The following is a 13368-nucleotide window of genomic DNA, read 5'->3' on the forward strand; positions in this document are numbered from 1 at the left end:
CGGAACATGATTTCTGTTCTCATCCTGAAGCAAAGTTCTTAACCCGAGGTAATATTTCTGGGTTAGCGTATGTAACCTGAGGTACCACTGTAGTCCTCTGGAAGGACAGTGTGGGCTGGCAGCCAGGTGTGAAAGGCTCTTCGGGGCAGGCTCTTCGGGGCAGGGTCCTGCCCTTGCCCGTTATGCCTGCCGCCTTGTGCGGGGAAGGAAAGAGGGAGAGAAAGAACCTCTCGCTAACCAAAGGAACCCTTAGCAGGGCAAAATCCGAGAGGCCGGGCGGATGAAGCCGGCGCCTCTCTTTTTCTCTTCCCCCGCCCTCCTTCCGGTCCGTCCCTCCTCCCGCCCGGCAGTGCTTCTGCGTGGCGTTTTCTTGGGCCCCCCCCGCCATCCTCGGCTGCTCCTCCCGCTCCTCCTCCTCCTCCCGCCGTCACTTCCGCTGGGGCCGGAGCCAAGAGAGGGCGAAGCGGCTGCAGCCGGAGAGGAGCTCAGCGCCAGCGGCCCCGGAGGTAGGCAGGGAGGGCCCGCCGGGGCTGCCTGCTCGACGAGCCCCCGAGCGACCCCACTTCCCCTGAAGGGTTAAATGCTTGCGTGCTCTAGGGGAGGGGGGGTCAGAGCCCCTTTACCCCCACTGCTTGTGGGGAGGAGGGTCATGGGAGACCCTGCCAGCTTGCTTACCTTGCTTATGGGGCAGGGAGGGCTATAGGGAGCTCGCTTTGCCCGCCCCCCCTGGGGAGGGGAGTCTATGAAAGACCCCCCCCCCTCCTTGCCTGTCTGTACTTGGAGGTTGGAGGGCAGATATCTCTACCCCACCCGTTTATGGGGAGGAGGGTCGTGTAGGAGACCCGGCCGGCTTGCTCAGGTATGGGATGGGCAGGTTGTAAGAAGCTCTCTCTCTCTCTGCCCTCCCTTGAGGGCCCGTGACAGACTGCCTGCCTGGGGGGCAATAGGGGATATCCACTCCCCACCCATCGGCCTGTCTGCTTATGGGGGGGGTGCAGTAGGAGACCTGTCCATCTGCCCTTGAGGAGGGGGGTCCGTCTGCCTGCCTCTCTTACCTATCCGTACATAATCTTCAGGCTAGAGGAGATTGCTTCCCCCCCCCCCCCACGTCTGCCTGCTTATGGGGAGAGGGGCTATTAGGAGACCTTCCTCCATGCTTGTTGTCTACCCCTTGGAGGGGTCTGTAAGAAACACCTCCCTCCCCGCTGCCGCCACCCTCTCAGTCTGTTCTTGGAGATTAAGGAATATAGGAGATTACTCCCCTGCTGCCACCTGCCTGATGGCCTGCCTGCTTATGGGGAGGGGGGCAATAGGAGACCCTGTCTGTCCATCTGCTCTTGAGGAGGGGACTGTAAGAGACCCCCCCAAAATGCTTGTCTCTATGCATTGGGGGCAACCTTTACTTGCCTGCCTATATTATATCTATGGGGAGGGGCCTGGCCTGCCCCTCAATGGGGAAGGGGCTGTAAAAGACGGTGTGCCCATGTTTGTGCATGGAGGTGGGGAGCCGACCTCCTTATGGGAAAGGAGGAGAATAGGAGACTGGCTGCCCTGCCAAGAGGATCCCCACTTCCTAAGTGATGTCTGGGGAGCCCCATTGCACTAGCTCTTTGCCCCCCCCCCCATGCCCTCACAGTCCAGGTCAAACTACCCCCACCCAGACACCCGTGAAAGCCTTTTAATAGTCATGGGTCAATTGTCCTACCTCTTGTTTGTGTGTATGTTTCTGTGAGCTTTACAATATTAAGTTTTTTGGGTGGTGGGGAGTGTGATTTGGGCTCTGGTCCAGCCACTGCATCTGTTTCTAAGCACTGACATCCTTCTTTTCAAAAAAGACTACAAGCCAGTGATCCCTGAGCATGCACAAAGTGTATTTGATTAAGAGAAAAATGGGTGTCATGATTTTGGAAGATATTACCAGTCTCCAGTCAAGGCTTGAGTCTTGTTTTCTTCTCCCTAGAAATACCTTAGTTGCTGGGAATGGTCTGGCTTGGTCAGTTGGGCAACAAATGACCAACAAGCTAGTGTGTTTTTCTGGTCTTACAGCGCAAAGGTCAATAGGCTCCCTCCTCAACCTCTGACATGTTACTGGGTGAGGGGCTCTGCTTCTTTTTAAAACATCCAAGGTTGTGTAATGTGCATTTGCGCTGTGGCAGCATTTTGTGGGATGGGGAATCTAGGCCCTATAGATTTCACTGGGTTACAGCTCCCATGGTCCTCCCAGAATGGTCTAGGCTGATGGGAGTCCAATAGTACCTGGCAATTTACTACCCCTTTAAAGGGGTAACTGCACACATAATGTATGTGTGTGTTTTAGGAGGGAAACGCTATTGACTATTAAGAGCACACGTAGAATTGCAGAGTTGAGAAGGGACTCCAAAGGTCATCCAACCCCCTGCAATGCAGGGATCGCAGCACGTAAGATACAATCCATGAATTGGAACATAAGGATGTCTTTTTTTCCTCCTTTTTTTTGGGGGGGGGTACACTCAGCTGAGCTATGATTGGTGCCATGCAGTTGTCTATCAAGCGCACCCTTGGTGGTATAGGAAAACAGGAAGCTTCCTTATTGGTCAGACCTTTGGTCCAACTAGCTCAATATTGCCAACACTGACTGGCAGTGGCTGTCCAGAGTTTTAGGTGGGGTTTTTCCCCCAGCCCTACCTGCCAGGGGTTGATCCTGCCTGCAAAGTAGATGCTCTTCCCAGCCCTGGCCCGTTGTGATGTAACGTGTTCAGTGGTGTAAAGAATACAGAGGCAGGGAAGTTCCTGGTGCAAATCTCACCTCTGTCGTTTGCTAGAGATTGTAGCTCTGTGGGAGCTCTCAGCAACCTTAACAAACTACAGTTCCCAGGATTCTCTGGGGGGGAGGGGAGCCACGACTTTTAAAGTGGCGTCGGAGTGCTTTAGGTCATTGTCACGGTACTTCCAAGTGGTCGCTAGATCTTCCTGCTGCTACCTTTAATTGGATGTGTGTGGATGGACACTCACTTGGTTCGGTTGCTGCAATAAGTAAGAATCACATTGAAATGAACAGGCAGCTACGTTTTCCTGGATTCCCCCCCCCCCAACCATTTCCCCTTAAGCCACAAGTAACTAACTTGAGAATATGTAGGTGAGCAGGCAAACAAGGTAAAGAGTTGTGGACTAAATTTACAGCGCTGTTTTCTCCCTGAGATCTGGTTTTCTCTCTCTCTTTTGTTTGAACCATTGTGCTAGATTTTCTGGTTATATTTCATCCCACTCCTTTTGTAGGTATGAGGGTAATAATGCATGCCTGTAGGCAAATTCTTCACCTTAACACTCTAAATAGTCATTCCCCCAACCTGGAGCCCTCCAGATGTTTTTAGACTACAACTTCCATCATCCACAGTCAGAATGTGCTTGCTGTGGATGATGGGTGTTGTAAAGGTAAAGGGACCCCTGACCGTTGTGTCCAGTTGTGGCCGACTCTGGGGTTGCAGCGCTCATCTTGCTTTATTGGCCGAGGGAGCGAACCAGAGCAGCACACAGAAACACCTTTTACCTTCCCGCTGGAGTGGTACCTATTTATCTACTTGCACTTTGACGTGCTTTCGAACTGCTAGGTTGGCAGGAGCTGGGACTGAGCAACGGGAGCTCACCCCGTTGCAGGGATTCGAGCCGCCCACCTTCTGATCGGCAAGCCTGATGGGTGTTGTAGTCCCAAACAATTGAAGGGCCTCAGGTTGGGAGAAGGTTGTTTTAAACATTGTCGAGGCACTCGCGTTGCAGTCCTTTGTGTGTCTGCTCAAAGTTACTCAAAGGGAATCATTGAGCTATATATTATGGGGCTGTTCATCTTAGTCCTGTGTTCGCAAAAAGCAGTTCTGTGGAAGAAATCCCTCTGCTTCGTATCGCATGTTTAATGTCAATTCTTGCCTGTTTTGAGGATTGTTGGTCTCTAAGCCTGTAGTTCTAGCTAGTGGACTTTCAACTCCCTCACACAGGTAGGGGGGAGTTGTTTAAGAATTTGCTGCAAAGGCAACTGACCTGTAGGGTAAACTCTGCTTATTCATGTTTTTAGGAATTGCAAGCCACTGATAACTCTCTGCCCCCATTCATCTTTGTAAGAGCCAAGTTGTGTGAGATCTGCTTAACAAATTATTTGGTTATCTCCCTCTGTTTCTGAACTTCCCTGGTCTGTGCCGTTGTTCACATAACCCAAATGGCGCATTCCTTGTTGAAGAGGGAAGTATTGGCAGGCTTGAATCCCAAGGTTTGAAAAAGCAAATGACTTTTTAAAAAAGAAAGCAGGGGATAGGAGAAGCCCCCCAAAGGGGGTAAATGCTGACTGTTACATAGACTCTCCCTTGTAAACAAACAAAAAATCAGCCTGCAGGTGGAAAACTATCCTCCTGTGCTAGATTTCTACTTGCAAGGGAATTCCTCCTCCACATAGCAAGAACTTCAAAAAATGTGATTCTCCACCTCTAGTTTGGGAAGTGGCATAGTTTGCTGTGGCATCTTGGGCCGCTACCATCTGATGTTTCTGCTTGCCTAGGCCAGCTCTGAAGAACATCGAGGGAAAGCTACTTTTTGGTTTCCCAACCACCCTGAGTTGCTGCTTTGCAGCTGGGCTTGCAGATGACTCAAGGGAGATGCTTGCCTATTTTCAGGCTTCGAGGAAAGCTGCTTCCTCTGGAGGTTCTCCTTTCTCTGACTTCTCTGTTCCCTTCCTCGTAATTACAAAACAACCTCCGCCTCGTGACTCGCTGCTCTCCCAGCACTAAACTTAGATAAAAGCGTTAAGCCAGCCCTTGCCAACCTGACACCCTCCAGATGTTTTTGGGCTGTGATGCCCATCAAACCCAGCCAGCGTGGGGCCGATGAGAGTGGCAGTCCCAAACTTCTGGAGCCTACCATTTTGTGAATTCTCATGTTGTTGTTTAGTCGTTTAGTCGTGTCCAACTCTTCGTGACCCCATGGACCAGAGCACGCCAGGCACTCCTGTTTTCCACTGCCTCCCTCAGTTTGGTCAAACTTATGCTGGTAGCTTCGAGAACACTATCCAACCATCTCGTCCTCTGTCGTCCCCTTCTCCTTGTGCCCTCCATCTTTCCCAACATCAAGTTCTTTTCCAGGGAGTCTTCTCTTCTCATGAGGTGGCCAAAGTATCGGAGCCTCAGCTTCACGATCTGTCCTTCCAGTGAGCACTCAGGGCTGATTTCCTTAAGAATGGAGAGGTTTGATCTTCTTGCAGTCCACGGGACTCTCAAGAGTCTCCTCCAGCACCAGAATTCAAAAGCATCAGTTCTTCGGCGATCAGCCTTCTTTATGGTCCAGCTCCCACTTCCATACATCACTACTGGGAAAACCATAGCTTTAACCATACGGACCTTTGTTGGCAATGCCAGCTTCCCTTTTGAGTGAAAACGAGTAGCAAAGAGAGTCTGGCATCCCCAACGTGGTGCCTTCCAGATGTTTTGGGTTGTAGCTGCCCTTCGAGCCAACCAATGTGTCATAGGCTGAAGAACTCTGATCCCAAGGGCACCAGGATCTCAAGGACCATTTGCCCCTTGAGCCCAGAAGGCCTGAGAGGGAGATTTATTTCCCCCCAGACCTGCTGTTGAAGAGCCTGTGAATGGCACCTGCAGCCAGAAGTGGCTAACCTTGTAACTCTCCAAAGGTGGTGGACTCCCATTAGCCACAGCAGCCAGCTTGACCAGGGGCAGGGGGCCATCAAGAGTTTTAGTACGGCATCTGCAGCAAGGAGAGCCAACGTTGTGCCCTCCAGGCATCATCAGTCCGAGTTGGGGTAATAGGAGCTATAGTCCAACAACATCTGGCTGCCCCTACAGGTCTTCTGAACACCTGCCTTAAGTCAAGGGCTCTATCACTTTTAGAAGATAAGAAGTGCTGGATGGATCGGGCCCATCTGGTCCAGCATCCTGTTGTCACAGTGGACAATTAGGTGCCTCTTTGCACAAGAGCATTCTCCTTCCCTATGGTTTCTTGGCAACTGGTATGTAGAAGTATCGCTGCCTTTGACCATAATAATAATAATAATAATAATAATAATAATAATACTTTTATTTATACCCGCCCTCCCCGGCCAGAGCCAGGCTCAGGGCAGCTAACACCAATAAAATCACAGTAAAAACATAATAGGGGAAAAACCGGGGGGGGGGGGAATCCAATTTAAGATACAGGTTAAAATGCAATTTAAAATGCAGTTTCATTTTAAAGTACCTAATAAATCAAGGCCATAAGGGGAGGGAAACATAAGGGTCAGACCGAGTCCAAACCAAAGGCCAGGTGGAACAGCTCTGTCTTGCAGGCCCTGCGGAAAGATGTCAAGTCCCCCAAGATGTCAAGTCCCCCTCTTGTGACAGAGCGTTCCACCACGTCGGGGCCAGTGCTGAAAAGGCCCTGGCCCTAGTTGAAACCAATCTAACCTCCTTGAGGCTCGGGACCTCCAAAGTGTTGTTATTTGTGGACCTTAAGGTCCTCCGTGGGGCATACCAGGAGAGGCAGTCCCGTAGGTACGTGGGTCCTAGGCTGCATAGGGCAGAGCATAGCCATCAGGACTAGTAGCCACTGAGAGCCTTACTTCTCCGTGAATTTAACTTTTAAACAAACTCTTCTAAAGCCACCCAAGTTGGTGGCCATCGCTGCCTCCTGTGGCAGTGAGTTCCGCAGGTCTGTCTTCCCTGAAACTTCCCACATTCAGCTTCCTCGGATGTGCCCGACTTCCAGTGTTATGAGAGGGGGGGGGAAACATTCCTCTGTCTACTTTCTCTGTGCCGTGCATCATTTTCCTATCGTGTCTCTTCTTAACTCACATTTTTCCCAAACTGAAAAGTCCCAAAGACGGCAGCATTTCCTTAGTGATCCCCTTGATCACTTTTATCACTTCGCTAGCCCTTTTCTGAACCTTTTCCAACTCTTAAAATATCCTTTTTGCGGTGCAGCATCCAGAACTGTACTCGCGGTGTTCCAAATGCGGCCGCACCATAGATTTCTTAGAAGAGCGTTATGATATTGGCCTCCTTATGATCTCCTTTAGTCCTCGAAGACACAGAAAAGGTGACTAGCAAGTGTGCTGCTGGCTATACTCTGACACAATTGATCCATGTTCCCCCCCACCCCACAAACACTCCGCTTGTGAATCATCTATGCATCCTGGAGACTAGATGTTATTTGCAGACCTGCTGTTAACAGAACATGTTTTTAAAACTGGGAAAGTGAGAGATAAATTGTATTTATTTATAAAATGAAATGAAATACCACATTTTTCCACTCCATAGTAAGTACCTGACCATAAGACGCACCTAGTTTTTAGAGGAGGAAAACAAGAAAAAAAATATTCTGAACGAAACAGTGGATGTATGATTTTTGTGGTTCATGCTGTGGCCACAGACATGTGATTTGACGGTGAGTTTGGGGTAAAGGTAAAGGTACCCCTGCCCGAACGGGCCAGTCTTGACAGACTCTGGGGTTTGTGCGCCCATCTCACATCTATTGGCCGGGGGCCAGCGCTGTCCGAAGACACTTCCGGGTCACGTGGCCAGCGTGACAACGCTGCTCTGGCGAGCCAGAGCCGCACACGGAACGCCGTTTACCTTCCCGCTGGTAAGCGGTACCTATTTATCTACTTGCCCCCGGGGGTGCTTTCGAACTGCTAGGTTGGCAGGCGCTGGGACCGAGCAGCGGGAGCGCACCCCGCCGCGGGGATTCGAACCGCCGACCTTTCGATCGGCAAGCCCTAGGCGCTGAGGCTTTAACCCACAGCGCCACCCGCGTCCCCGAGTTTGGGGTAGCCCAATGCAAAAATCCTGAGGATCCATGTGGATCTGTGCTTTGTAATCACATTTTTGTGCCATTGCGGCCCCACAAAACAGTGGATGCGTGATTTTTTTGGAGCAGGCTGTAGCCATGGACATGCTGTGTGATCTTAATTAAATAATCGAAACATTTATATAGTACTATGTCACGTGGACTGCAAGAAGATCAAACCTATCCATTCTTAAGGAACCCAGCCCTGAGTGCTCACTGGAAGGACAGATCCTGAAGCTGAGGCTCCAATACTTTGGCCACCTCACGAGAAGAGAAGACTCCCTGGAAAAGACCCTGATGTTGGGAAAGATGGAGGGCACAAGGAGAAGGGGACAACAGAGGACAAGATGGTTGGACAGTGTTCTCGAAGCTACGAACACGTGTTTGACCAAACTGTGGGAGGCAGTGGAAGATAGGAGTGCCTGGCGTGCTCTGGTCCATGGGGTCATGAAGAGTCGGACACGACTAAATAACAACATGACACACACACACACACACATACACAAAATCAAAGCTGGTTTGCAACAATACCTATACACAATAAAAACCGCTTAAGAAATCTAAAAAGCAGAGATCGTCAACTAGCTGCTACAGAAAGACTTTGGCTGGGACATGGCAGTTTCCTGGAAGGGGTTTCTCCAGTGAGGTCATTGCTTCTAAGGCTTTCCCATTGGAGCGATGTGGATTTCACCCACCCCTACGCAGGAGTGAAAGTCGCTGAACAAATCCGAGCTTCCTTCTCGTAGCTCCCCTTTTGGATTATCAAAAATATGCTGATTTGGTCTTCTGAGATTGCAGCGACCAGCTGCGTCCTTCTGAGTTGCAACAGTGAGGACTCGGAGTACCAGTAATTAAGGAGGGTGGCTTTGGGTCAGGCTGGACATCTGTGCAGGACAGGTTTGGCTCTGCGCTGTGAAAATCTCACTCCGGAGACCTTGAACTTACTTGATTACCACATTGTTTCCTGAAGACAGTGGAAAGGGAATAGCAGATAAACAAGTGATGTAATGTGATGCCTCCTGAATTTCAAGTCCTCCTGGAAAGTGGTTTCTGTAGCGCCGTGGGGTATCCAGCGTGGGGTAGCGGTTAGAGCAGCGGTTCTCAACCTGTGGGTCCCCAAATGTTGTTGGACTACAACTCCCATCATCCCTGAGCTCTGGCCTTGCTAGCTAGGGATGATGGGAGTTGTAGTCCAACAACATCTGGGGACCCACAGGTTGAGAACCACTGGGTTAGAGTGTCAGGCTAGGATCTGAGAGACCAGGGTTCGAATCCCCACTTGGCCATGGGTTGGGTGACCTTGGGCCAGTCGTTGCCTCTCAGCCTAACCTTCCTCCCAGGGTTGTTGTGAGGATTCATTGAGGAGAGGAGCAGAGCTGCACGCACACACCACGTTGAACTCCTTGGTGGGATCTAAAAGCAATCAACCCATGAGTGAGACAGGTCTTTGCCCCAAGCAGCTTACAGTCTGACCCTCCCTGCTGCTGGGCGAGGAGAAACAGGCGAAAACAGTGTGAGTGTAGTTTTATTACCGTATTTTTCGCTCCATAGGGCGCACCAGACCATAGGGCACACTTAGTTTTTAGGGGGGGAAATAAAGGAAAAAAAATATTTCCTCCCCCCCCCCAGCCGTGGGGCTGGGGCGGGGGAAACCCGAGCTTCCCCAGCCCCCAGAACAGGCTGCTATCCGCAAGCCTTCAGAGCCCGAAGGCTTGCGGATAGCTATCTGAAGCCCGGGGAGCGCAACGGGAACTCCCGCCACACTCAGAAGGCTTGCGGATAGCTGCCTGAAGCCTGGAGAACGAGAGGAGTCGGTGTGCACCGACCCCTCTCGCTCTCCAGGCTTCAGCGAAAGCCTGCATTCGCTCCATAGGACGCACACTCATTTCCCCTTCATTTTTGGAGGGGGAAAGTGCGTCCTATAGAGCGGAAAATACGGTAAATTTGCAAATCGCTTCTCGTAGCAACGTTCCGAAGCAATTTACAACACAATAAAATGCAATAATGAAAATACACGAATATGGTGGCTATATGCTGCCTCCGTATATGCTGGGGCAATAACACTTCTGAATACCGGTTGCTGGAAACTTCAGGAGGGGACAATGCTGTTGTGTTCAGCTCCTTCTTGCAGGTCTTCCACAGGCATCTGAGTGGCCAGTGTGAGAGCAGGATGTTGGAATAAATGGGCCATTGGCCTAATCCAGCAAGGCTGCTCTTCTTTTCTTAGGTTTCAAAGTGTGGTTTCCAAAAACCTGAGGCTGGCTCACATGTCACAGCCAGCCACATTTTGGTGAAACGTGAGCAAGCCTTGAATATCATTTTGGGGTTTCTTTGACATATCGTAATTCCCTCCTCCCTCTTTCTGCTGGTTTTGGTCTGCACGAGCGGAATATTTTTTGCTTGCTTGCAGACCCAGGACTGGAAACCAGTTGCATGCAGTGCAGATTTGCAAGAAAATGCATAGCATGTTTTTTCCCTGCATTCAGATGATTTCTCAAAAGCTGTGGTTTGCCTCATAAACCAGGAAAGGGAAAACGGCAGTGAGTGAGCCATTTGGCTGTAGCTCGGTGGTAGAGCAGCCACCTTGCATGCAGGTGGTCCTGGGTTCAATGCCAAGGGTCTCCAGTTAGGGCTGGGAAAAGCCATTTCCCCAAGCCATCAAGGGCTGCTGCCCGTCAGTGCAGACAGTACTGTGCCAGGTGGACTAAGGACTTCAGGCAGCTTCCTATGATGAGCAAAGTACCAAGCTGTAGATCGGCCTCAATGAATGTCTGAACCAGTCCTTAGATCGGCCTCAATGAATGTCTGAACCAGTCCTTAGATCAGCCTCAATGAATGTCTGAACCAGTCGTTAGATCGGCCTCAATGAATGTCTGAACCAGTCCTTAGATCAGCCTCAATGAATGTCTGAACCAGTCCTTAGATCAGCCTCAATGAATGTCTGAACCAGTCCCTAGATTGGCCTCAATGAATGTCTGAACCAGTCCTTAGATCGGCCTCAATGAATGTCTGAACCAGTCCTTAGATCGGCCTCAATGAATGTCTGAACCAGTCCTTAGATTGGCCTCAATGAATGTCTGAACCAGTCCTTAGATCGGCCTCAATGAATGTCTGAACCAGTCCTTAGATTGGCCTCAATGAATGTCTGAACCAGTCCTTAGATTGGCCTCAATGAATGTCTGAACCAGTCCTTAGATCGGCCTCAATGAATGTCTGAACCAGTCCTTAGATTGGCCTCAATGAATGTCTGAACCAGTCCTTAGATTGGCCTCAATGAATGTCTGAACCAGTCCTTAGATCGGCCTCAATGAATGTCTGAACCAGTCCTTAGATCGGCCTCAATGAATGTCTGAACCAGTCCTTAAGTGTCAGGAAAAGCAGCTCAACAGTGCTTAGTCCGGCTCGGACAGTGCCTTCAAAGGACCAGCTGTGTCCTGTGCTCCTCCTTCAGGGATCCAATTGCTTTGCTGAAGCTTCGGCCTTTTCTTCTGGTCTGGAGCTCAGAATTCTCCCGGAGGCTGGTTTTGAAGGAAGACTTCTTTCTGAACCAAAAACATCCAATAATTGCCTGTCTTTAGCAGTCCCTCTTTGAATGCAGTGTCTCTCTGTAAGTTGATGGTGGTGTTTATATAACGCAGGAACAATCCTTAGCTTCCAGGAACAGGCCTGCGAAGACCCAGGTTTATGGAGAGCAATAGACCCACGGTGCTATATCTGGTCTCCTTCATTCTTTAGAGAAGGACAGATTATGCTTGGTTGGAGGAAAGAGGTTGGTGCATCTAGCTCAGCATTGTCTACTCGGACTGGCAGTGGCTTTCCGGGGTTTCGGGTAGGGGAGATTTCTAACCCTCGAAATGCCAGGAATCAACCCTGGGACCTTCTGCATGCAGGTCAGGTGCTTATATCGCTGAACCATGCTCCTCCTCCTAATTCAGATACCCCCCAAACTCGGCCCTCCAGCTGTTTTGGGACTACAGCTCCCATCCCTAGCTAAAAGGACCAGTGGCTGGGGATGGTGGTTATTATAGTCCCGAAAGAGCTGGAGGGCCGGGTTTGGGGATGCCGGCCCTAATTGAACCCCTCTTTCAAAGGCCATGTGCTTCGTGCATGCAAGGTCCTAGGTCCAATCCTGGACATCTCCAGGTCTGGTTGCGGAAAGACTCTTGGCTGAAACCCTGGAGAGACCTGCTTCCAGCCAGTGTAGGTCGGTCGACTAATGATCTGACTCAGTAGAAGGCACCTTCCTCTCTTCTCCTTGGAAGCCACTTAGCCTGAAACCCACTAAGAGCATCCCATTATGACAGTGGATTCCTGATGTGAACTGGGTGTTTGCAGTTTGTGCGTGTGTGGCCCTTCTCTTGCTGATCCTTTCATTGGCACTGAATATGCTGGTTGTTTCTTCGTTCCTGGCATCTCCTCAGCTGGTTGGTTTTTTTGGGGGGGGGGTTATCTAGCAAACCTGGCGGTGTCTCTCTGCGCGTAGTGTTTTTAAAACCTGATCTGTGGGTCTGACCACCCACCGTTTCTCTTCTGAGAATTCCCCTTCCACACCCTGCCAAGGGCTCCTTCCTGGGACTTAGCAGCCTCTGGCAAACCTTGTTAAGGCATCTCTGAAAGTCCCAGATAAGAGCCTCTTCTCCAAATGCTCGTTTCTCTTCCCCTCTCCTTTTTAAATTTCTGAGTTTGTCCTTTCTCTCCCTTTGTGTCCTTCCTCCCTCTCTGTTTATCCTTCAGGGTTCGTTGGACGTTAAAACCTCTTCTTCTGCCGCCTGCTATATTTTTATTCTTTTTTTCCTCTTTCAGAAGCAGCAACAAACCAGGAACCAAGATGTCAGACTCCAAGTATTTCACCACCACCAAGAAAGGTAATATATATGGGTTGCTTTTAGATCGTGTGTGTGTGTGTGTGTGTGTGTGTGTGTGTGTGAGAGAGAGAGAGAGAGAGAGAGAGAGAGAGAGAGAGAGAGAGAGAAGTGTGGCAAGAGCCAAACGGCAATCCAATCAAGGCTATAAAATTGTTCCAGGACTCTTTCCAAGTCAGAGCGGCAGGTTAGACTCTCCCTAATCATAGGAGGAGAAGCCATTCCTTGCACATAGAAAACATATCAGGGAGAAGACATGTTTGATGTGTTTCTTAATATTTTAATATATGCTGCAAGCCACCCAGAGTAATATACATTTTAATATATGCTGTAAGCCGCCCAGAATGGTGGTATTATTATTATCATCATCGTTATCATTATTTTCTTTTTTCTTTTTTCATTGTTTGTTTCTTTATTAGTTTTAACAAGAAAAATTACAATCAACCAAAAAGAACCAAAGAATACTACGATTTACAAAGGATAAATTAAATCCTTACAACATAACTTCCGTTGTGACTTCCAGTCACCCCCTCGAGGGTCCCAGTCATCATTATTTTCTATGCCTGCCTCCTTCCTGAAATGCTGTTTTTCAATATGCAGAAATCTCTTTTTCTCTCCCCCTCCCCCTTCAAAAAAAGGGAGAAAACTCTCAACCATACGGGAGAGCTTAAAGAAACATGATTTTTAGTTAGTTATTTTATATTTTTGG

At 49.7% G+C, this 13368-nt stretch overlaps 1 protein-coding gene across 3 annotated transcripts in view; it reads left to right on the top strand.

Annotated features, from left to right (window-relative positions):
• Nucleotides 1-381: 381 nt before the first annotated feature.
• Nucleotides 382-13368, top strand: part of AP1B1 (adaptor related protein complex 1 subunit beta 1) — a 53081-nt gene continuing 40094 nt past the window's right edge. For 2 of the 3 annotated variants that reach the window (XM_082203091.1, XM_082203093.1), the window contains exons 1-2: nucleotides 382-506; nucleotides 12601-12662. In XM_082203091.1, coding sequence (XP_082059217.1) covers nucleotides 12626-12662 — 37 coding nt within the window. In that variant the 5' untranslated portion in view covers nucleotides 382-506; nucleotides 12601-12625. Of the gene's footprint in view, nucleotides 507-12424; nucleotides 12446-12600; nucleotides 12663-13368 lie in introns of those variants that run through there. The other variant, XM_082203092.1, reaches the window with a different exon arrangement.

The sequence above is a fragment of the Podarcis vaucheri genome (assembly GCF_965113315.1).
Source record: "Podarcis vaucheri genome assembly, chromosome: 16".
NCBI classification, from domain to species: domain Eukaryota; kingdom Metazoa; phylum Chordata; class Lepidosauria; order Squamata; family Lacertidae; genus Podarcis; species Podarcis vaucheri.